Genomic DNA, 24,508 nt, shown 5'->3' with positions numbered 1-24,508 from the left:
TCAGCAAGCTGAAAGGAAAGGTCAGCAGTGAAGAAGCAGGCGTAGGTGCTGATATGTAACTGACCAATCCTGAGCTCAACTTTTGCAATATGTATGAAGCTCATTATTAACTGTATTTAACCCGCCGTACGGATCAATAGGTGGTAAAACCCAGTCATAACACCACAACTTCTTGTAAAACCCCTGTATAAACTATTCTTTCATTTTAATATTCACCAAGGCTTTTCAGTAATTGTAGGGATCAAAAATTGTTCTGTGTGGAACTTTAGATGCATTTACTGACCAACTGTAAACTGATGGCAAGACTTTCATTAGTCTCAAAGTCAGCAACTCAGAAATGCCATGTTTATAACACTGCCACCTCTCTGTGCCCAGAATACCTTGTTTTGGCAAGTGTTGCCCTTGCACACGTGTGTGCCCAGAACACACAGTGAGTTTAGACCCAAACCTATGCAGAGAATGCCCAGCCCTGGCAGAACTTGGCATGCTGGGGACAGAGTGCACACACTCCACTGCTCCCACCAAGCTGCATCCAAGATCAGGACAGAGCAGGAAAGCAAATGCTCAGCTCAGCCTACAGTTACTTCATCTGAAACAAGGAGCATATTGCAGAAACAAAGCAACTCTCTCTGGTAATTTATACTCCCTATCTTACACCTCTTCAGCTGCCCATTATTGCAACTTTCCTCCTCCTACCCATCAGGCAGCCTCAGTCCCAGAAATTTAAACTGAAGTAGTGAAGTACTAGACATAAGCTGAGGTACTCAGCACATCTTTCATCTGTGCATCTTGAAAATCATCAGTATTAATTGTCCTTTTTAATTTTAATTTGCACCATCTTCTTTAGAAGAACTGGATAATTATGCAGATGTACAAAACCTGCAAACTCACATACTCCTAAATTAGCAAGATCTGCTTCTAGAACATGAAAAACAATTACAGCTAATCAAACCTCCACACAGCTAGCTAACATAGATTATTGACTTCATTGAAATAAAAGTTCTTTAACTCCATTGCTTCAAGGAACTGTGTTACCAGCAAACACATACCTGGGAATGGGTGGTACTATGATCATCATGGGATTCACCACAGCCAACATATGTACACCTGTTCTGTTGGGCAAGATACACAGAATATAGAGAATTAAAAAGTGGTCTCAAACAGGTTTACAGAATAGGAACATATTGCCAGTCCCTTTAAATCCACTCAAATTTCAAACTTGTAGGACTTGAGTCCGACACAAACCAAGAGACATGCACAGAAAACAGTGGAATAAATATCACTTAAAGCAAAAAAGAATGCTGCAAGATTTAACTCAACTTCTCCTACTGATGAGCAATGTGTAGAATCTAATTTTTTTGGCAATTCCTATATATTTATTCATATTACACAACATGTATTTTTACAATTCCTTATTTGGTAAATATTGTTACAGAAAACACAAAGTTAATCCAGTGTCTGAGTGGTGAAATACTGAATGGCAACAGCCTCAGACACCTTTATACAGAAATCCCTGCATGTCCCTATCTGCAGTGCCTACTCATCAGAGCATTACTTCACAACTAATAAGCCTCTTCACCTTTACATAAGTTTTCAGCACTATATGGCTAAGAACTTGCCATGTTCTAGTTATAACATGCAAAATAATTGCCTATTTTAATCATTTTGCAATGCTCATTACAAAACATATTTGGCTGAGTTGAGTGTGGAATCTTGCAGCTGCTATCTTCAAGCAATTTTTGCTAATTCCTCATTTGCATGAGTCAGGCCAATCACACAGGAGGGTACAGCAGGTTATCTGTGTAACTCTAAGCATGTTAATGTATACAATCAAATAGTCACTGAACACGGCCAATTTCTATTAAATGATCTCAGCTATTTGATAAGTTACAGATTGTTTACATGCTGGGATCTCACCAGGTTTGTCTACTGAAAAAGCTGAAGACAAGATGCCAATTCATCCAAGAGGAGAAACATCACAGCATGACATTAAGTGTCCTACTGCAACTACAAGACTCTCCTATGGAAATGTGAGTATAAAATTTAGTTTTGCAGTAATAAGCCTAAGAGCTCTATGTGAAAGATAAAAAACATTGGTTTAAGTTTCACAGCATTTTCCCACCTGCCAGGTAGATGCATCCCTGAACACCTCTTCCCCACTCCCAAGAGGTTTGTTTAAACATAATTAAAACTTCAGGCCATCTAACAAAAGACATTAAACACTGCTTCTTTCCCCCTTCATCACTGTTATTGAAAGAAGGAGCAAAATAAGATGATCTCTTAATTGTTGCCACTGTCCACCTCAAAGGACACGAAGGGCAGTTTAAGATGCTCACACATACACTTACAGGGGGCATTAGCCTAGAGATCCTTCTGACAGTACTTAAAGAAAAATTGCCATTAAATGAAGTCAAGCCTACAGGGCAAAATTTCAGTCTCTGTAAACATCTGCAAAAAGTCCAAAGAACTCACAGGACATTTTAAAAACTAAGTTAACTATATGTTTTCCAGTTGGGATCATAGATCCCTCATGCAACATCTTTGTATTTTCTTTAAACACAGTGAAAATTACAGTTTTTTGTAGACAGCAAGGATAGTCAGGCAAAAGCATGTTTATGGCAGAGCTATACCCAGGGCAAAGACTGTATGAAATTTGTACAAAGTAAAGAGAATGCTCATACAAGATTATGCAAGTTTCAAAAAAAGGAATTTTCATTTGTTTTCCTTAAGAATAAAAGTTAGAGTATGCATTATTCTGTAAAATGTCTGCATTTACTACTAGATGTTATGACTACAACTGCTAAAAAAGGCTTATAAAAAGTAATTTAATTAACTCAGGGATAATATATTATTTTTTAGATCTACCAACCCATGGAAAAGATTAAAAAAACCTTCAAAACTTAAGAGCTAAAAAGTATCATAACTCAAGTAAAAACACTAATAGGCTATCTTCCTTCTTATAAAAAACCCTCATTTTAAGCATATTATTCTTAAATTATAAGAAGTATGCACCCAATAGAAGGCAAGTTATCTAAAAAAAAAAAAGAACTACAGAAGAAATTTTGTTTTTAAATGATAAGTTAAACAAACTAACTTCAAGAACTTCATCGCAGATGTTTCTTTAAAAAAACTCTACCAACTTTATCTTTACTAGAAAATGACTGTGCTGCAGAACAAGAGAACAACTTACCTCTAAGCATGCCCAAAGGTTGGGTCCTCTGACTTTACAGTCCTGACAAGTGCCCTGGTAAAGTTCAACACAAAAGCAAGTTTTATTTCACTTACTTTCACCAGTAAACCACAACTTCAAGACAAAATGAGAAAAAATACTGTAAAGCTTAGTATCAGATTAATACCTTTAAGACTTTAAAGTTAGATTTTAAAAAGGGATATTTTGATAACCAATCCAGTTTTTGCTTCCCATAATCTCAAAATCAGCGTATTTTTTGACTAAAATATCAGATTTATATCTGAGTTTTCATCTTAAACCAAAAATTGCTTTTCTAAGGCATAAATATTACCCTATCACAATCCCCATAATTGGTCTTTCCTATAAATTTAACATAAAAAGAAATTATAGTGATAGAACTTTTAGTAAATTCATATTGCTTCTTGCAGACACCACCTGCAAAGGTTTATAGAAACAAGATGTAACAGGAGGGAAATGCTGTTCTCCTCAGCAGAAAATGAACTGTTACAGAAATTAAGCACCATGGACAGAAAAGTTCTCACTTTTCATCACCTCCCAGCTACTTAAATAAGCTACAAGATCCTTCCTTGTTCCATTTATTAATACTAGCTTGAAACAAAGATTTCAGGGAGGGGAGGCTTCTCATACTGTGGCTTCTCCATCAAAAAGAGAACTGTGACCCAAGTAAATTCAAGCATAAATTTCTTTGTTACAGTTTCTACTTGAAGTCAGTTGTGCTATCTTACATGGACAGTCTGAATAACCAAATGCTGCAATGGCAATGAAAATGAAGTTCAGCTTGGTGTTCTGCTAACTCTAACTAATGATTACAATAAAACATCAATTGTGGCAAAGGTGCTCTTCAAGTGCTGAAAAACAGATTTACAGCTTCATCAATCCCACAATTCTTCTCATACTTTATTTAAACCCTGCTATTCCAGCAGAGGAGCTTTTACCCATGCTTGACACTTAAATGAACCTTATAACTAATAATACACTAACATGTGGACCTAAAAAACCTGATCAGTTAACAGTGATAGGAAGAAAATGAATTGCTACAACTCACATGAGATTTCTGTATCAATTCCTCCTTTGTTATCTCACCAACTGATTCCAGGTGTGGGCAATTGCTGCTGGGTGATGACATGGCTGAAGCTGTATTTTCTGAGATGCTGTAGCTGTAATTTTCAACACCAGAGAATCACCTGTCAAGAGAAGTAAGAATGAGTAAAACCCAACTCCTTAGACTAGACAGCAATACTAGATATCTAATATGCAACATATACATAACTTTTAAAACAATGTGCCTCTTTAGACTAAGTTAGTATAAACAACTTTATAAAGAGACTCCAATAGCCCAAAACTATTGCTGACTTCTAAAATGAAATCCTATGACTTATAAGTCAAACAAAAAGAATTCTGAATGGAGCAGAGGTGATTTGGGTCAATTATTTAACTTTGTGGACTCTGCTATGGCACCCAAATGCTATAAACATTGGTTTTCAAGCCAACCTAGAACTGACAGTGGCTTTGCCTGTACGTTCTGGAAAAGGATCTTTGCAACACTGCTGAAGCTGTGAAAGCTGAACTGCAGAAACACAAGACTCGTTTATCACAGGATACAGAAACTTTATCTTGGTTTTATTTATTTACAAAGACACATTCTAGATTCAGACATATTATATATCAAAAGGAGACAAACTTGTGACTCACATGTAGCACTAAACACTCAGCAACACTTTTATCTTGTTCTCTTTGCCCATCCAAGGTCTCTGGTGTAGACATAGAAACTTACCAGAAATAAAGAATGCTACATACAATCACTTTGTTACTATTATTTCAATAGTTGCACAGAAAACAACAGAAGGAAAATCAAAATACTAACTCTGTAACGTTCTTTTTATATAAATACTCCAACTGACTCATTCAGACAGGGACTATCCAATAACTTTGTTTCAGTTTTGTCACTTAAGCAATTACTATTGATGACTCAATCTCTCTAAAGGCCAAAAAAATTTAACTTGTTCTGCTCAATTATTCTGCCCAATATCTGTCCAATGTAGCACTCCTTTATCAAGACTTACAACTAAACTTCAACTCAGTGATGTACTCTCCTTGTTCTGTCTGCAGCCTTTGGCACTGCTATCAACACCTCTTTCCACTTTGCCTGTGTGCTTTGGCAGCTTTAGGTTTGCTCCTTCCACTTACAGGACCAAGCACTCATTTCAGTATCAAGCACCCTACAGCTCTGACAGAGTGGGGAAATCAAACCTTGCCTAATGGACATCTCAGACACACTCCCAGGTAAACTCTCACCTTATCATGTCTGACTTTTTCCTTCTGTTGCCTTGCAGTAAATCCCTTTGAATCAAGAGCCATTTCAGCTCCCTTTGGTCATTTTTCTATATAAGTGTGTGTATGTGTGTAAATAGTCTGTTTTATTGCTATAAACATTATTACACAGGTAATATTATTGAAGTATTACATCTTATTTGTTATGGAAAATTTCTTCATGTCCTATTACATGCATGTATGTACACACACACATATATATATACAAATACATTTTATATAAAAATAATCACCTATATAATAATATAATTATTAGATACCTAATTGTATATATGGACTCATAAGTATGAGTATATATGCTTCAGTCTTTTTAATATCATGTTAACAGTTGTTCAATAAGGTATTTCAGAAATTATCTCACAAGACTGAAAATACTACATTTACGATTTTTTTTCTAAATGAGATCTGAATTCTCTCCCAGGACCAGTGGCATGACATTTAAAATGCATTATTCTAAAACATAAGCTCCAGCTGGAGAAGCACTTCCCCAGTTCAGTGACTGACTATAATCTATATGCACTGTTACTGAAAGACACTTCAAATCAGGCAACAGTTTTTCAAGCCAAACCTCCTCAACTTCCATCATATTAGCAATTCCTCTTTGAACTGTAAGGTTCCCTTCCAGAACAGAAATGGCAACATGAATGCATGTTACATCTCCCACAGTTTGCAAGGTCTGTTAAAATGTTTAAAAAGGACAAGTGAGTTTCAAATAAAGCCCTGAGCACGTTAAATGCAGTGAGATGACTTAATACAAATGCTTTAAAAAGACTGATATAATGGATTAGTAAAGCTTTAGGCTTTTTTTTATGGCAGAAGCTTTCTGAATGCACTATTACAAGTAATACAAGCAATGAATGGAGACTTCACCTCATGCTGCCAGATTTGTATTTAATTTGTATTTAACTTTTCATACACAAAACTCCACAAATCCAAACCTGCAGTCCTGAACAAACCCAGACCCAGGAGCTCTGCTCATGCCAGTTTCTGCTTCTTGGTGCAATCTGCATCTAACAATGATCAGAAAGGCCAAAGCTGTTCAAACTCATGTCCCTGTGGATGTGGTCCCTATTCCTGTCTTATGGAGAGCATCCCTTGTGGAAGTGTAGTTCATGTTACAAATTCTTCACTTGTCATTATATGAACAAAGCTGAGTGACCATTCTTTCACCTTTTGTTAACAATTTCTTTACACACCTCCTTCCATCTTGCTGCACTGTGATAACTCTGCCATAACCTTGGTAGCTTAATACACATAGCTGCAGAAACACATTTTGTAGAATTTTATATTAAAGTCTAAAACTGTCAAATTAATTCAAAAGCCATGACTCATCCTTCACCTAAGTCCTAGCCAGCCCAGGGTAGCCCCTCCCTTGCTCAGTGACCTTCCTCCATTTCACCACTTCCTACTCTATGTGAAGAGATTGCTTTTCTTCCCCTGCAGCTCATTAGCACATCTGTTTTTACACCAGCTTCTGCATTGCATTGGCATCATCCAAAAACTGTTTTTCTGCATTTTCAGTACTTGAAAAAAAACCCAAAATAATCCAATAGGATTTGTAGTTTCCTTTGCATTCCACGTTGTACTCCTGAGGCTGGAGCATATCTCCATTTCATGATCCCATGAGATCACACAATCATAGCACGGTTTGGGTGGAAGGAACCTTGGAGATCATCTGGTTCCAAAGCCCCACCATGGGCAGGGGTGCCACTCATCAGATCAGGGTGCCCAGGGCCCCATCCAGGCTGGCCTCAGACACTTCCAGGGATGGAGCATCCACAGCTCCTCTGAACAGCCTGTTCCAGTGTCTCACCACCCTCACAATAGAGAATTTCTTCCTACTATCTAACTAAACCTGCCCTCTGAGTTCAAAGGCATTCCCCCTGTCCTATCCCTGCCCTTGTTCAAGTCCTGCTCCAAGTCTTTGTGTAAGGTCTCCCTCTCCCCCCTGGCTGATCAGCCCCAGCTCTCTCAGCCTGTTTCCACACCAACTGCTCATGATCACACTCATGCAATAAGGTTTTCAACAAATGCTTCCCACAGGTCTGGGAGAGGATTTCTCTCCCAGTCTATTGCCAGCTCTCCCCATTGCTTCCCCTCAGAGGTTGCAGCTCACCTATCTCAATGCTTCACACTACCCCATCCCATGAAGTGAACCAATTCATGCTCCAAAGAAGGACTCATCAACAGAATTTTGCTTTGAGCACGCACAGACTCACACTTCAAAGAAAAAATGCTCTTCAAGTCCAGTCTTGGAGGGTTTTTTGTGTTCTTGACAAGTCTTTTCATTCCCCAAGTAAAACAAAATTGAGCCATCAGAGAAATGTGGACTACAATTCAAAGCATCATGACCAGCAACCTGCTTATTATTCAGTAGAATTCCACAGCATCAGACTTGTGTGGTGCCTACCATGGAAAGCCTATCACACCCACAGAAAACTCCCATCAAACACTATGGAATTCACCTGATCTCCAAAATTATCTTTGGGTCATGTAAGGAACCCTATATCTCCTAAAGAAACAAAACAAAATTTAAATTATTTCAAAAAGTTTTGGATTAATGATTTCATCTGCCCTAGTTACAGTAGTTAACACCTCAACAGATACTGAAAAAAACAATTGTATGTTTTATGTATTCCACTGATATTCTAAATATGGAGCTGTTTTAAGAGATCATTTTACAGAGTTCAGTAAGGGAATGTTGATGGAAGATTTTAAGAATAAAAGGATTATTCTGAAGACATCAATTATATGAAGCAGCAATTGTGTCTTCATTACAGGCTTTTATTATTGTGTCAGTACAGCTCTGAATAACAGCATCTCAAACCAGTAATCTGTAAGCTCAGGCTCCTTCATTGCACTCATGGTTATTTTACCAGTGATGCACTGGAACAATTTCATTTCACATTTATTTATATTTTATAGCAACAAAGCAAGAGTGACACAGAGTGCAACTTTGTACCTGAACACTTAATTACTTAGAATACTAAGGAGGTCTGGAAGTTCAGTAATTACTTATCCTATTAATATTCTTCACATTCACAAAAAACCCACCAGCATTCACTCAGAGCTATAAAAGCCCACTGAAGTGATAGCCTTAGGCATATACCAATGGTTAAGATACATAATTTTTATCACTTTTCTAAAAATCTGCATTGTTTTAATTAAACTTTACGGAAATTCCTTCAATTGCTTTTGTACATGAATGACATTTTTACCAAACTTAAATGAGTCTTTTTACTGTGTCAAATTAAGGTTCATCTTTCCTATTTCTTGACCTAAGTTCCTTTATATTCCATCAATCAATAGGCAGTTTTGAATTTTATCTCCCATCCCTCCGTATTTTTATCTTTTTTTTAACCTATCAACAATAAACAAGTGCAGCCCATTTCTTGAAAAAATGACACCACCAATTCCAGCTCTGGTAGAGAACTTACTTTATATATATTTAGCATAAAACCTGGTATTTTCCCACTGGATGACAAAAGCGTACTCAATAACCTGGTCAAAGGTACCTGCTCTTTCTCCTCAGGCACCAAGAGCTACCCACTCAAGCAAGACACAAATTGATAAGTCACTTGCATTACATTTCTTTTCTGCACTTATGTACTGTTCCCACAGAGAAAAGACATTTGAAAATATTCTGGAGTTGAGGGTATATCCTCTTACAAGGTTAGATAGTTTTTATTTTATATTGGCTTTCAGGGCATACGGGCCACTCTTTCCTTTCTTCCTTCCACCACGCTAAATCCTAACCACGAAACCCATTAGCTAACCTCTATATTTCTAAGAGGATTTTCCTACTCGGGCTTTGCCTAAGCGCAGAAGCCTACAGTGATTTTCCACTAGGTGATCCCCGGACTCTTCCCGCAGGCTGTTCCAGCCCTCATACCGACGATCCATCCGCACGGGTGACTCGGGGAGCGAACGGGGCCATTTCTCGGTCAATTCCCGGCTTTAGGGACTGCGCGGTGCCCCCGGTACCGCTGCCGCACAGCCGCACCTTCAGCAGGGACCTGCGGAGCTCTGTGGCCGCTTCCAGCCGGGGGCAGGCCGGTCCCGCCCCACACGGCCCCGCTGCCCCGGGCCGGGCACCGCCGACCTCGGGCCCCCGCCCAGCCCTGCGGGACCGCCGGGACGGCTCCCGGGCGGCCGCCATCGCCGCACCAACGCGCCTCGGGCTGTGCGACCGGCCAGGCACACGGCCCGCCGCGCTGACAGCCCCCGCCAGACCGAACCCTCCGCCGCTGCCCAGCGGGCCCTTCCTCTCTTACCGGAGCAGCCGGGAGGATGCGCCGCGCACGGATCCCAGAGCTCAGCCGGGCCGTGACCAGCACCGCGTCTCGCCCTTGCCTGCGGGGACAGCGGCGCTGCAGCGGGGCTGCCGTGGCGGAGCTGGGCGCGCCCGGGCCGCGGCTCCGCCGGTGCCGCCCCGCACACGCGCGGCCGGGCGGGCGCGGCTGCCGCGACGCCGCCGCGGACGCGCCCCGCACAAAGATGGCGGCGCCGAGAGCCTCAGCCGCTCATGTGAGCGCTGCCCCGCACAAAGATGGCGGCGCCGAGAGCCTCAGCCGCTCATGTGAGCGCTGCCCCGCACAAAGATGGCGGCGCCAGGCGCGCACCCCGCCCCCGCCCGGCTGCCCTCAGCGGGAGCTGCCCGCAGCAAAGATGGCGGGCGCGGGGTTCTGACGCCGCAGGTTTCCCTCACGTGGTAGCCGCTCCTCCCGGCCGACAGCGGCCGCGTCTCCCTCTGCCGGAAGCGGATCCCGCCGGTCTCCGGGCAGCGCCGGGACTGGAGCCGAGGGAGCTGCCCGTGCCCCGGTGCTCGGCGGGCAGGTAGGTGACAACTGCGTGCGGCAGCTGCAGCGGCCCGGGCACGGGGAGAGGCGCGCCCGCTGTGACCCGGGCGGGTGCGGGGAGGGGGCTGAGGAGCGCGCAGGGCACCCGGTTCTGCCCGCCCGTGATGCCGGGGCTGCCCAGGCTGGAGAGGGCTCGGGCGGGCTGGGCGGAGGTGGCTTCTGCTCCGCGGCCTCCCGCCGTGCCGCGGTTGCGGTGCCGGGGTCGCGGTTCGGAGGCTTCGCCTTGTGTTGAGCATCAGGGAGCGAGAGAGGTGTGCCTGCGGCGGGGAGATTACGTCAGGCTGTAGTGGTTGTGTCTCGTGGTGTGTCTGCAAATAAACGAGGCGCTGAATGAGATAAACTTTTTCTAGCTGCTCACAAATCTTTTAATTCTTTCAGGCGACAGATTTGTTCTTCCAGCAGTCGCGGTTTCAGAGGCAGGGTTGTTGCCGTGCGTGGTTTAGAGGCTGTAGTACGGGAGCGGCCGCTAATGAAAGCAGAGCGAGCCCTCCTTAGTGCTGGGCGTTGGGCAGCTGCACATCTGCACACAGCAGCTGGACACACGGGGCCTGAGCTGAACCAGCAAATCTGCTGTCACCACATCAAGTCTTGCCTCTAGTCAAAAACATCAATCAAACAAGTCATGTACTGTGATTGAAGAGATTAAAGCTTGTAGAAGAAAAATGTCCTGGGCTGCTATAGTTATGCGTCCTTCTTTTAGGAAGGATGCATCCTTCCATGGTTATGCATCCTTTACATCTTCATAGTATGTATCCTTCTTTTGCCAGAATATTCCAGAGACCATCTGTGATTGTTTTCAAGATAGTTTCGCTTAATGAGGTATGGGAGAGAAGGAGCCATGTCAGAAGAGGCTGTTACTGAGACACGATTTTCTCTGAAGACAGTAGCTCTACGGGTGTTTCATCTTCCCCTTTCCTGGTATTATTCTCTTAACCAGGTAATAAATGCATCTAAATTTTGTTGCTTTTGTTATACGTTTAAAAGTTTATTGCAGTGTTGTATGTGCTCTTGTGACTGAATTAAATTTGTACAGAATACATTGGGGTTTAGTTGGTTTATAACACTGCACTAAATTAAGTGTGACTTTTTGTCTTTTTCTGCTAATAAATGCTTAGCACATCATCATACATCTGCTGTACCTGAAGTGTCTGTGTATCTCCATTTTGTAACAGTGCAGTGATTCTCAAGATATCAAAATTCTCAAATTGTCTTTTTTTCCTTGTAGATTTTTTTGTATTTACAAGCTAAACACAACTGTCATTAAACTTTGAATAATAGTATTGAGTTCTGCTTTTCAAATCAGGTCTTTAATATGATTGTATTGAATCACACACTTATAATCAAAAGCTATGTCATATTTCACAGTTCCCTGTAAGTACTTTACTGCATATAAAACCAGGGTAAGATATTCTCAGTCTTAGCTGCATATGCTCATTTCCACTTTTTTTCTATATATTAAATACTTCAAAACTCTCACTGCAAGATCACTCTTTTCATGTCCTTTTTAAATACCCTTATGTGCAACTATTAACATTCCTCTTTTTAGAGGTTTTCATTTCACTGTTAATCAATTTATGATCATGTTTGTAGGCACACACAAATGTAGAAGAATTATTTTGCAGTTCTTTGAAACTGCAGTGTGCTAACATTTAATTTTGTGATCTTGGAGATTTTAATCTCAGTTATTTGGTTGTTGACTCTCTTCTGTGAAATGCAGTAGTCTTTTGTAAATTTTGTAAGCTCTGTGTTGGTGCTGTGTTCCAGGCATTTTCTTTTCCCCATGGAGCACAGTGGTAGTTGTAGACCTCAGTCAAGGCATGGTACCAGGAAGGGCAGGGTTCTCCACAAACCAAAGGTGCTTGACTTGTTGACTGTAAACTCAGTGCAGAGAGAAGCTTTCAGTGTTTCTTCACATTGCACAGTGGTGATAGTCTTTAGCAACTGCACAGCAGGCAGGAGTGCCAGAGTGCTCTGTGTGCTCTCTCTGGTATGAGGAATCATGTTACACAAACACCATATGAGGCCGGAGGACTGTGGATCTGTTTTTCTCTCAGCATTCTGTTCCTCAAGCAGCATAAGTTTCCAGAAGATTTTATGAATGTGAACTGTGGTTTCCAGTTAAATGGCGCTTTCCTTCTTATTTTGCATGTTACAAATTTTGTTAATAGCTTTTGATACAAGTTGTTTGTGTTTGTGGCTCTTATTTACTAATTTAAAACACCTATACACCTATGACTGAAAGAGATCCAAAATAAAATGCAATTTTTTTTTTCAAAACCTAATTTAGAGAAATGTGTTTAAATACATGTTCTATTCAAATTGAAACACCAGAGGAATGTTGGCATTAGAATCTTCCACTCTTTCACAGTGCAAGAAGTACTGTAGTTGGGAAAGGCAGGTTCCTTCTCAGTATTTTTTTGCTGTTAGAGATTTAATTGAAGTCCTGCGTTGTCCTGGCATTAAGAAGAAATTTAAAAACCCAAATCTTTATTTGAAAGTCATTTGCTTAGATCCCCATAGTCTGTGGGTTTGCAATATACCTTATAGTTCTTTGTGCTGCAGTCTGTCTCTCAGTATGTATATTTGCAATTAAATCACATTTTTCTTTTCAGATAAAGCTTTCCCCAGGGTTAAAGAAACTTTTCACAGTAACAGCAGTGAGTGCAATATCTGTGATTTTTCTGGCCCATCACTTTAAAAGAAGACGTGGAAAGAAAAACAAGAAAGTGCCACCATGGGAGCCAGCTCATCTCGTATTAGAGTGTACCAAAGCAGCTGCTTCAGAAAAAGGTAAGGCATGGAACCCCCAAGTTGGGGTTTTTTGTTGTTTTCTTGGAGAGGGAAGAAAGTTGTGTGAGGGGATGGGTATGCATAACTGTAGTAGTAAACCAAACTAGTTTCCTTTGACCATGGGATAGTTTGGGTTGGAAAGGACCTTTAAAGTTCATCCAGTCCAACCCCTGCATTGAGCAGGGATGTCTTCAGTTAGACCAGGTTGATCATAGATCCATCCAACCTGGCATTGAGTGTTTCCAGGGATGGAGCATCCATGACTTCTCTGGGCGATCCATTCCAGTGTTTTAGCACTCTCATTGTAAAACCTTTCTTCCTTGTTATCCAATGTAAATCAGCCCTCTTTTAGTTTTAAAACCATAACCCCTGATCCTATTGCAGCAGACCCTGCTGAAAAGTCTGTTTCCATCTTTCTTATAGGCCCCTTCAAGTACTGAGAGGCTGCAGTAAGGTCTCCCTGGAGCTTTCTCCAGGCTGAATAACCCCAACTTCTAGCATTTGCTCAGAGGGGAGGTGCTCCATCCCTCTAATCATCTCCATAGGATGGAACATCTGAGTTGGTTCAAATTTTTAGACTTTGAATTTTGAATATGTCAAATTAGAAACTAAATTACAGTATCTTTCTTTTAAAGAAGCTGGGCTTCTTGTCAAAGGTGAAGTTTTAATCATGAACCAGGATTAAAACTATTTTTATCAATAGTATGTTAACAATGGGTTTTGCCATTCTTACATGCGTATCTCAATATGGAGAAATTCACATCTGATTTTTTATAGAATAGGCAAATTATTAAGGTAAAATGCATAGTTATTGTTACAGACAATGAATTCTAATGTGTAGTTTCTCAAGTAGAACTGTAAATAAAAGACTAATTGTTGTTTGCTTCTAAACTGGATTTTATTGAAAAGAGTAAATGCAATTCTTGATAGATTTGCACAAGAAGCAGTATTGAGTTTGCAAGAACTTTAAAACAAATTTGTCTCTTAGGTTCTAGTTGTTCCAGTAGTCGACAAAACTTGACTCTTTCTCTGAGCTCTGCCAAGGAAAAAGGATCTCAGTCCTGTATCTATGCAAATGGAGGACTTTTCAGTAAATACTCTGGTTCAGTTCAGAGCCTGGCCTCGGTAAGTAAAAGTGTTTTAAGGCTCTTGAATGTCTGTTAACTTGTATTGGATATGCATCTAAAGGCTTCACTGAGCTGAAGGAAGCTTCCTGAATGAACTGCACAGGCAGCCAGAGATGCTGAGAAACCACTGTCCTTCCCACAGAGTGAAAGCAGTTTCTAGGCACATGGCTTGGATGTGGTGTACTCAGGCAGGAACGTGATTTTAAGGATACTCTCTTTTATTTTTCAAGGTTCAGAGTGCCACCTCTTGTCACAGTTGTGCTTGTGCCAATTCTAATTCCTGGGATAAAGCAGATGAAGATGACCTTAAGCTTGTCAATATTCCAGTGACTACACCTGAAAATTTGTATTTGATGGGTAAGTTGTAATAAGAACATCCAGCATCTGCTTACAATGAATGTAAATTATTTCTTGGCTTTATGGTAAAGTGACACAAAATATTACTGTGTTCTTTCTCAGTGTCCTGTTGGCAAGTGTCTGAGAACATTTCCATAAAATAATGAAATCATACTTGATCTAAAGTTAGTTTTCTAGAACACTTTTTCCTCCACTATTTGCAGTAGTAATCCTTAAAATCAAGCCATGACACATGGGGAAAATGGCCACGTTTCTTTACACAAAAAGAAGGTAAATATGTACTGGCTATATACTGATACAGACTGGGAAGTGATGTTGTTTCAGCTTACATCTCTGTGATAATGATGCTTGTTTTAGCTACATATTTTCCTGTGTCTGTAACACGTGGGTGCAGCTGGAGCTGTTGCTGCTCTGCCCTAGGTATGGAGCTGTTTGAGGAGGCCCTGAGGCGCTGGGAGCAGGCCCTGACTTTCCGTAACAGGCAAGTTGAGGATGAAGCAATCTGTGGTTCCATTAAGCTGGGAGCAGGAGATGCAATTGCAGAAGAAAGTGTAGAAGTGAGTACATCCCATCTGTAATCTACTGGTGCTGCCCTGACAATTTGTTCTGTGTTATTGCCTGAATCTTTGCAAATTCAGTTACCAAACTAGACAATTGATTCAATTTCCAGTTTAATGGTATTGTATTTAAAGGAGATCTGAGTTCATTTCTTCTGACTTTTTTGGTTGGTTATGTGGAGGAGGGTATGGGAAGGGAGCCAACATTATTTATCTTTTGGCAATTGCTGATGCATCAGTGTTTGTTTCTGGACAGTATTATCGAGCTATCAAGCAGACAACTTCCCTGCCCGTAATCCCTTGGGTCCTCTCTTTCTTTTATGATTATGTGAGAGGGTATCTGCTTGCCAAAGATAAATGTCTCAGGGAAAATAATCAATTTGTGCATATTCACAAACAATGTGCTTAAACTTTCATTGTTTTCCTCCTTTCTTATAAACGAAATGCTAAAAAATATTTTGAAATAAACAGGTATGTGCTACTTTCATTATTCCTAGTGCAGCAAACATCACAGATAATTTTAAATTATTTTTAAATTTAGATTTTATTTTTTATTACTCTAAATAAAATATGTGTGTGTTCTGAAAAGTGTATCTATTGTGGATGTTGAAGTTTTCATCTGACAGTGTCCCTTTGTGGTTTGTAGGAAATTAATGTGTCACGGTTTGTTCTGTGAAGGCTTAATATCCTTGGACTTTACAAAGGAATCTTACAGGCTGAAAGCAAATAGAAAAGCTGCTAATGTCTGTCTTCTTGCAGGATATCATTAGTGCTGAATTCATTCATAAGCTTGAATCCCTTCTTCAAAGAGCTTATCGTCTTCAGGAGGAGTTTGAAGCCACCCTTGGGGTCTCTGATCCTGCTGCTCTAGCTAATGATATTGGTGAGTACTGCTACTTTACATCCCTTTTGCTTGTAATTATGGCTCTTGAGGGGAGGAGTGAGAAATCCACTGAGCAAAATTATATTTATCAGTAAATCAACAACAACAAAAAATCACATTCTTTATGTTATTATGTTGTGTTTGATGAAGTGGTTCTATTTTAGATAACAATGGATTGAAAGGAAATTGTTTTCTTTGTAACTTATCAGTATTTAAACATTTATACAGCAAGAATATATGGCCCTTTTTATAGCATGGGTGTTCAGAGGTCTTATGCATCCTCTGAACTATGAAATTTGATATGCTTTTATCATAATTTTTTTATCAAAATGGAAAATTAAACTAGAAAGACTTAATCTGAAGCAGATGTCCATTAGCAAAGGTCTTATCTCCGGTGGTGAAGTGTATCAGTTCTGAGTGCCTAAGCTGTTACAACAGTGAATATAATCAGTAGTTGCTGCCTGACATGCTGATTAACTACAGATAGTTTGATTATTTTTATTGAAAGAATTGGATATTAAAGATGGATGCTGTTGTACCCTTTCATAATTCAAGATGAAGCATCTGTTCTGGAGTGAGTGTAGAGTTTGAAGGCAGAGCACGTTGTGGCTCAGTCTGGCAGGAGCCGTGGTGCCCGGCACGAGGTGGCAGTGCAGTGCTGTGCTGTGCTGCCCTCGCTTGGCCTCCTCTCCTGCACCGACCAAACACAGCCTTGACAAGGGGGGAGTTACATCTGCACACACCTGGAAATGTAACCCTTAAAGCAAACAAGCATTTGAACATTTCAGTTTGGTTTCATCTGAAGCCATCAGTCAAGTTGCATTGTATATCCATTATAATTAGAATTTCATTTGTGATTTCTGTCTTCAGGCCAAATTAATAAAATGGTACTCAAAGGACTTTATGTGATTGCTCAATGTGTTTAGTTATTACCAATGTGTTTTGTTGTTTACCCTGGGAGTATTTACAATTAATATTTCATTTTTCAGATGTGATAACTAAATTCTTGTTTACCAAGAATGTTCTGAGAATCTGATTCCTTTCAAACGTTCTTTATATAAGTAATTTGTGATCTCTTGAGTTACTTTATTATTTAAATTTTATTTGTGCTGGCCCAGATGAGAGAGGAAAAAAGTAATAAACTGGTTTAATGAATACTGTTACCTTTGTTTAGGATTTGGAGCTTTTCATCATTATCTTTCTTTAGTTTTTGACTTGAACAGCAAGTATATTAAAGGATGCTTCACTTTTTCAGAATGTTTTAATAAAAAATCAGAAGGACCATCTCCTGTGAAGCTCTTGTGATGCCTTGAAGGGTTCAAGAGTCACAAGAATAAGCAAGTCCAAGAAAATGATGAAATCAGAGTGGTCAAAAGAAATAAAGATAGTACAGCTTTCTTTGCGCTACTAAGAATAAGAATAATACTCTACTGCAAAATACAAACTATGGTTCTGAACAGAAACAGAAATGGAGGTCCTATGCTATGTAGGAATGACTATAATTATGACTATAATGTGGCAAAAGGATGATTTATACCTAAAATTTTCTTGGTAGATTTATATCTAAAACTTCTTAAAGAAATTAGATAAAGAAAGCATCCTTATCTACCATTTACTATTCATTATCTTGGAAAAAGAGAATGGGAGTTGGTTGTTTGTTTGTTAAGATTTTGAGATAAATGGGCATTTCCCAGTAATTTGGAACAATCTCCAGCATGTCATGCCTGTGAAACAAGAGTTGCTAATTTGCAGTTCTGCTACCACAGCCAAAATAATCCAGTATTTAATTAGTGCCAGTTGATACAATTTCAAAGCAGGTAAGTTTTCTTGGACTGTAGGTTTTGGAGATCTGCAGTTTGATGTATTGGTATAGCATAAATTAGGTGATAATATTTAGCTCACTGATGTGAACATTTATTTATATTTCTGCCTACTCTTAAGAGAAAGATTTACCTTTTAGGGAAGATACTTAGTTAAATGCTGTAATTTTATCAACTATATTATTGATTATGAAATCATTGTAGAGCTGGAAGTTGATAAAATTTATAATTTAGGGCATTTAAAATATTGAATGGACAAAAAGCAAAGATTACTAATAAGGATCTGAATAGTCTCTTTAAATAGTAACTAACTACATTTGTACTACCAATCCTTCAGATATGAACTGTACATATAAGTGAGAGATTTTAAAAGAAAAATCATGAAGAAACACTTAAGGAAAGTTACACATCATAATCAGTGTAAGCTCTTGGCACATGGCTGCAGAAAAAAACTTTTCTAACCTTTGGCTGTGTGCAAAGGACAGCAGCAGCATAGAGGCAGAGATGCAGTCTTGGTTGGTGTGGTTTTAGAATACTGTGTCCAGTCTCTTGGTCATATTTCAGAAGATTGGAGATTGTAGACAGCTCAAAACAAGCCATAAAAATTTCCCATGTTTTGGAAAAACAAGGTAATCTGTGGTTCATGTTGAGCATGTCAGCTCCTTATTGAAGAAAACACTGAGAGGTGACTGACTTGTTCTCAATAGCTGCTTACACATGGAAAAGGTATGTGGTGCTGGGGGACTTGCAGACCTTGTTGTCAGAGTCATAACTAGATCAAATTTCTTGTTGTTCAAGTGAAACAAGTGAAGTTCTGAAGCAAGCTACCCTCAACACACTTCAGAGGCAAGATTTGTTTTTAGTGCTGTTTTGAGGGATGTTTCATTCTTTGGGGAAGATAGAAACCTGGGGTTAAATGGTCAGTGTGGTCTTTCTGGCATTTCAGCATTTCCCTTTGCTACTGTTTTTCCTTCTTCTGCGAGCCTTGGAGTGAATAAGATAAAACCTTTGTCCTTAATATATTAATTCATTGCCCCATACATGGAAGTGCTCAAGGTCAGGCTGGACAGGGCTTTGAGCCACTTGATCTAGTGTTGGCAGGGTTGGAACTGGATGGTTTTTAATGTCCCTTCCAACCCAAACCATTCTGTGATGACACAGCTCATTAAAAACATTTATAACCAGCTCATGTGCTTCAGGGTTTCAACTGTTCACCAGCTCCAATAATCAGAGAATGTTTAGCTCTGTTTTTTTTCTCTTATACATAGGAAGGATAGATATGGTTTGTGGATTTTTCTTCTGTTTCCTCTACCTGAAGTGCTTGTGATCAGCCACAGCTGGAGTTGAGGCTCTGACAGTTGGACAGATGTTATCAGGTGCTACATAAATGCCTGACAGGCACTTCTTGTTCTTCCTTATAAGAATGGAAGATGTTTATAATTTGATTTATAAGGAACTCCAAATTTGTTCAGAAGGAAACTTAGAGAGGTGAAAATTTTTAGAGGGGAAAATTTTTAGCAATTTCTAAATTTTGGCTTTCTCTGTAAACTCTTCTATCAAACTTCTGGAGCTCCTGAAACCTCTCTCCTGCTATTTATATATGGTTCAGAGATGCTGCTCCTTCCCAAAACCTTTAAATGTTACTCTTCCCAACATTTCCCTCTACCAAATCAAATTTGGATCTTAGTGCTGCCATTGATAAATCATACCACGGACTTGCTTTTCACTTTGTGATCCCACTTACTATTTTAAGATGGTTGTGCATGATAAACAATTTGCCAAGCAGGAGCCTTCTAGAGGAGGCTGTGGTAACATGTCACAAGGGAGAGTCAGGAATGAGTTACCTGGGGGCCTGTTGGGATACAGGAGCTCATCACTGCAGCCACTGTCTGTCTGTGCCTGAAGTGCCTCTCTTCTGCCTGCTAGGACAGCTACTTCTGATATTTCTAAATATTCAGCTTTCGGCAGTGCAGAAGACAGAGGTATAAATAAATAAGTTTTCTCCCTGTGAGTAGAATACTATTAAGAGTAATAATAATAAAAATAATTACAAATAATAATTTTCAACTTGGTAAGCTGTTGTTGAGTTGTAAATTATTAAAACCACTCTGGAAAAGACTTGCATTTTAAATAGATGAAATAATGGAATGCCATTGTGTTCACTGTTGCATTCTCCACTGGACTTTTAGTGTTATCCTATAAATCAGTGAGCTATAATAGGATTTCTGTGGAAAAAGTACTTCTGGACATGAAAATAAATAAATATGTAGGGCTGAACTGTGGTTGTTTCTATGCTGTGCCTCTTTTAGTACTGTGAACCAGCATGGAAAGTCAAAGACAGGCTGTCCTGAGGCAGGCATGAGGCTGCACTCCCAGAAAGGAGGCAGTTGGCACAAAACCGTGAAACAAAATATTCATCCTGTTATTTCTGAGTGATGAATGTAAAGGTGTGTAGAGGGTTAAAAGCTTCCAGGACTTTCAGTACTCTGCCCTTGAAGAAAGCTCTCTCCAGTTTTTTTTCCTATATAGAACTTTTCTAGCAGACTGAAATGTTAGTCGAGTTAACTTGGGAGGAATGCAAAGAGTTGGGAGAGAAACAAAAGTTTTACTTACAAGCAGAATTTCAGGTCAGAGAGGAAAATTCTCAAATTGTTCCTTGTCAGTGCTAAATTCCTAATACTTCATATTATTATTTTAATTTCTACTGTAGAAAGGAATGCAGGCATTCAAACTGATGGGGACTTGTGTACACTGGCCCTTAAACTTTTTGCCAATATTAAAATGTTTTAGTGTTAATACATTTTAATTTTTATAATACTTACTTTTTATTGTGTATCAGTTACACAGCTTAAAACAAATTAAGTGTTTGAGCTACCACAGTAAAATCTGTCACGAAGGTCTGTGCTGTTGGATGATTTTGTTGAAAGGTTTGTCTGTTTCTTTTTTTAATTTTCTTCTCACACTCAAAGATATGCCTGGCATTTTGGAGAGAATAAGCACAGCCTTTAACCTAGTCTCAAAACTGTTTGGAGAACTGATTTACATATTAGGAACCTTTTCTTCAGCAGCTCTTAAAACCAACAAAAATCTTTGCATAATCACTGAAGCTGTTGAAAACTCATTTTTATATAATTTATTAACACAGACTTCTCTAATGTCTTCCTGTCAATGGATTAATATCTACAGCCTGTATTTTCTTCCTTCCTCTCAATGTTATTGGAAAAAAAAATATTTTGAGTGTATTTTATTTGCCTATATACAATAAATGTTTCTAGTTATAATTCCTAATCTCCAGGAGCAGTTTAATACTTCACTTAGGTGAGCTCTAGTATTACATACTATGAAATAACTTAGAGTTGTGTAACTTTTTATGTTAGCTTGGAAACTTTTGCTTGCTTTGTTCCTTCAAGATAAATTTCCATTAAATAATTTCTTAATTTCTTGGAGATGACCTAACCATTTTTCTAGTGGCTCAAACGGGATTGAAATTGAAACAAAAGAAAACAGCTTTTTCTCTAAGTGTGAAAATGTATTCATCCCAACAAATGAGGGAAAAGGAAAGAAAACAATATTTCTAAGTCTGAGGAAAAGCCCAGAGAAGTTATTCCATTCCTATTTTTTTAAAAAAATGCATATTTTGAACATAATTTTTACCTATTGCAGTTTGTTGAAGTTCAGTAACTGCTAAAACATGAGGTCTCTTATATTACAACTTACTGCTGCAACTCCTTATTTCTGACACCCAAGAGACACTCAAAGTGCAAATATTTGAATTGGATTGCATTTCTTCCCTAATCAGTAATATTTAAATCTTCCCTTTAAAGGCATTTTGTCCAATATTAATAACACTTCCTTTCTAAATGGCTGTCCATAAAATTCCTCATCACAAAGCACTGAGGTACAATGCTTGAACAGAGTAAGATTGGTCATTAGAAGTTCAGTCTAATACTGAAGCAAAAATACTTTTGCAAACGTTTTGTCTATAAAAATACTATAATGCTTGGCTTTCTCAGTGATACTGTTAGTTTTGGCAGTACTCTACTAAAAATGCAAAGTGGCTTTGCATAGACATGCAGAGAAGTTAGTGCTGCTGGAAAATATTGGTATTCATAATATGTATCATAGCTATTTGCTAACATGGAGTGTATTTTTATGTTAATCCTAGAAACTGAAATCTTTTCAACAGTGGCTCAAGAATTTCTATTGTACTCTTCACTGACCCAGCAATGGAGAAGTCAAGGTCACTTACTATGGTCAATTAGCTTGGAGATTTTTCCAAAAGCACTTCCAATAAGATGAGAAAGAATGTTTCTGGTTTTTGAGGACTCTCCTTACTGTTTGCCCAGCAGCTTTGCCATTAGATCCAGCAGTGCAGGCTATTTATACACCCCACTGCTTTCCCTTAAATGGCATCCCCGAGCCCTGTCTTCTTTCTGTCCACACCAAAACTCCTGTCTAAGCCCTTGTCTCTCTCACTTCTTGACTCCTGCCATGTTTTGTGTTGCCTTGTCCATTTAAAACTTGCTTGTCTGACATGGACTTAACTGTTGTTTATAAAAATCACCTTTGCTCATTTTTCTGACCAGATTATTCCTCTCTTAAGAGGTCTCTTCCCCTTGGGAACTTCTCTTCAAATGAAATACAAGCTGGTCCTCCTTTTAGCTCTAAAAGCTGCTTACTATGGAGCCACAATCCCCCAACATGATTTTATTTCCCAGACTTTGTTCAGTTAGCTGTTCCTGTGCATCCCTGCTCAGGCCTCCTAACACAAAATGCATCTCAACTAATTCTGCTTGTTCTTTACAATATGTGTACAGATGCAATTTTCTGTTTCTCATTTTTTAAAAAACTATTTTAAAAGTACATATTTACCTTCTATTTGAGTAAAGAAATGTAATAATTTTCCTCACGTGTCAGAGCTTGAATTAATAACTGCTTGCTTGCATTTTGAAGTTACATAAAAGTGGTAAAAGGCCTGCAAATGCAGGAGGTTGGGTTTTTTTATTTCTCCTCTCTCATGTTTTTATGATACATTCTTAACAAGTTATAGTTTGCAGATTCTTTTTCTTACTAGAAAAGGTGTACATGCACTTAACTTCTATTAGTTTGTATATATTGTCTAGAGGTAGGAAAAATCAAATAGATGGCAATGAGTGAGGGTGGGATAAGTGTTTATTTTTCTGGCTGGAGTACTGGCAGTGTGAGGTTATAGAAACTCATGATCAGGAACATGTTTTGGTCCACAGAGCCAATTCCCCTTTAGATCTTCTCTGAACAATCTCTTTTTTGCATTGCAGTATGCTTTTAAGAGAGGCTTGTCTGAAACATTTTTGGGCAAAATGAAGAAAGGGGAGCCAGAACAGGCTCAGGGAGATAAAGGCAGTGATAGTTCAGAATTTGAAGAGACTTCTAAAGAAATCAACTCTCTTGGCTTGGTAGCTTAGTCTTGGACGTGCAGAAAAAACACTTTGAGCTTTCCAATTGCTTTGGAGAGCAATATCAAAATGGAGTATTGACAGAATCATAAAATCAGCAAATACAGATCTCTGCACTATAGTTTTATTAATTCAGTAGTTAGAACTAAAATAGGTACACTTCTGTCTGCAATTTATTTTCAAGGACTTGAAATGAAATTAAAACATTGTGTGTATGTACACATACCCAAAAGCTAAGAACTTTTCTTAATGAATGTGTCTACTATGTTTAAATCTTGCTGCTCTTTAAGTGGAAAACTCTGACTCATCAAGGTGGCATAAAAGATTGTGGTATATCCACACAGCACAGTCTTCAAGAATTGCTGTTAAATTATTATCTAACACTAGCCATGCCCCATCACTACAGCTCTGCACATTTATTTGCCAAGCATTTACTTTGGAGTGTGATTTTTTTTTTTTAATTGTTTACCCTATACCTGGAAGGCTCAAGTAGCTTGTGTAAGCATTTCATTCCTAATGGCCTTTTAATATCTTACAATTTTCTTAAACTTCTGTTTCAGCTTGAATGCTTCAAAGTTGAAATTATGTGGGAGTGAATTTATTTTTGTGGCAAGTTATAGCAAAAGTGAACAGTAACAATGGAGGGAGTAACATTTATTATTTATGTGTTATTTTTCTCTCATGCTTCTATTTGTGCAGTAATTGCTAAAACTCTTAGAAAAAGTAACTGGGTTTGAGATGTGTCTGATTTCCCTTTTGATGGTTCAAACTACAGGGTGTTTTTAAAATAAATTACTGTCTCTAATTCTCTGTGAGCTCTCTGGACTGTGCGCATGTCCCACCTTACCTAATAATCCAGTTTTGTAGCAAAGAGCTGTGGTGTAACTGATTCAAGAGCACATGTCGATCACACCAGGCTTTATTCTCTCTCCTGCTATTTAAAGCTGCCCTTGTTCTACATGGAGAAAGGCTGTGAGTATTTAAAGGTAAATGTATGCATATTTCCACATGGCTTGGCACTGATTAGCAGCTGCTCAAACAGATGCAGTTAAAGTTGCTGTCTAGTTAATGTATTAGTTATCTGTGGTAAACCAGAGTAAGGGAAAATAAAGCAAGGCTTGAATAATAATGTACATAG

The 24,508-nt window shown here is 39.1% G+C and overlaps 2 protein-coding genes across 4 annotated transcripts in view; one reads left to right on the top strand and one right to left on the bottom strand.

Annotated features, from left to right (window-relative positions):
- The window catches only part of USP33 (ubiquitin specific peptidase 33), a 35,727-nt gene extending 25,723 nt beyond the window's left edge, over nt 1-10,004 (bottom strand). For all 3 annotated transcript variants that reach the window (XM_059477908.1, XM_059477909.1, XM_059477907.1), the window contains exons 1-4: nt 9,817-10,004; nt 4,257-4,395; nt 3,191-3,244; nt 1,050-1,112 (exon numbers count right to left, since the gene is read on the bottom strand). In XM_059477908.1, coding sequence (XP_059333891.1) covers nt 1,050-1,112; nt 3,191-3,244; nt 4,257-4,337 — 198 coding nt within the window. In that variant the 5' untranslated portion in view covers nt 4,338-4,395; nt 9,817-10,004. The remainder of the gene's footprint in view (nt 1-1,049; nt 1,113-3,190; nt 3,245-4,256; nt 4,396-9,816) is intronic.
- A 173-nt stretch (nt 10,005-10,177) lies between these two features.
- Nucleotides 10,178-24,508, top strand: part of MIGA1 (mitoguardin 1) — a 35,539-nt gene continuing 21,208 nt past the window's right edge. The window contains exons 1-7 of the mRNA XM_059478230.1: nt 10,178-10,378; nt 11,169-11,338; nt 13,014-13,191; nt 14,180-14,316; nt 14,549-14,675; nt 15,096-15,232; nt 15,992-16,115. Of these exons, the coding sequence (XP_059334213.1) occupies nt 11,216-11,338; nt 13,014-13,191; nt 14,180-14,316; nt 14,549-14,675; nt 15,096-15,232; nt 15,992-16,115 (826 nt within the window). The 5' untranslated portion in view covers nt 10,178-10,378; nt 11,169-11,215. The remainder of the gene's footprint in view (nt 10,379-11,168; nt 11,339-13,013; nt 13,192-14,179; nt 14,317-14,548; nt 14,676-15,095; nt 15,233-15,991; nt 16,116-24,508) is intronic.

This window comes from Ammospiza nelsoni, chromosome 9, assembly GCF_027579445.1.
Source record: "Ammospiza nelsoni isolate bAmmNel1 chromosome 9, bAmmNel1.pri, whole genome shotgun sequence".
Classification (NCBI taxonomy): Eukaryota; Metazoa; Chordata; class Aves; order Passeriformes; family Passerellidae; genus Ammospiza; species Ammospiza nelsoni.
The sequence above is the reverse complement of the archived record's forward strand: the minus strand, read 5'-3'. Positions and strand labels throughout refer to the sequence as shown.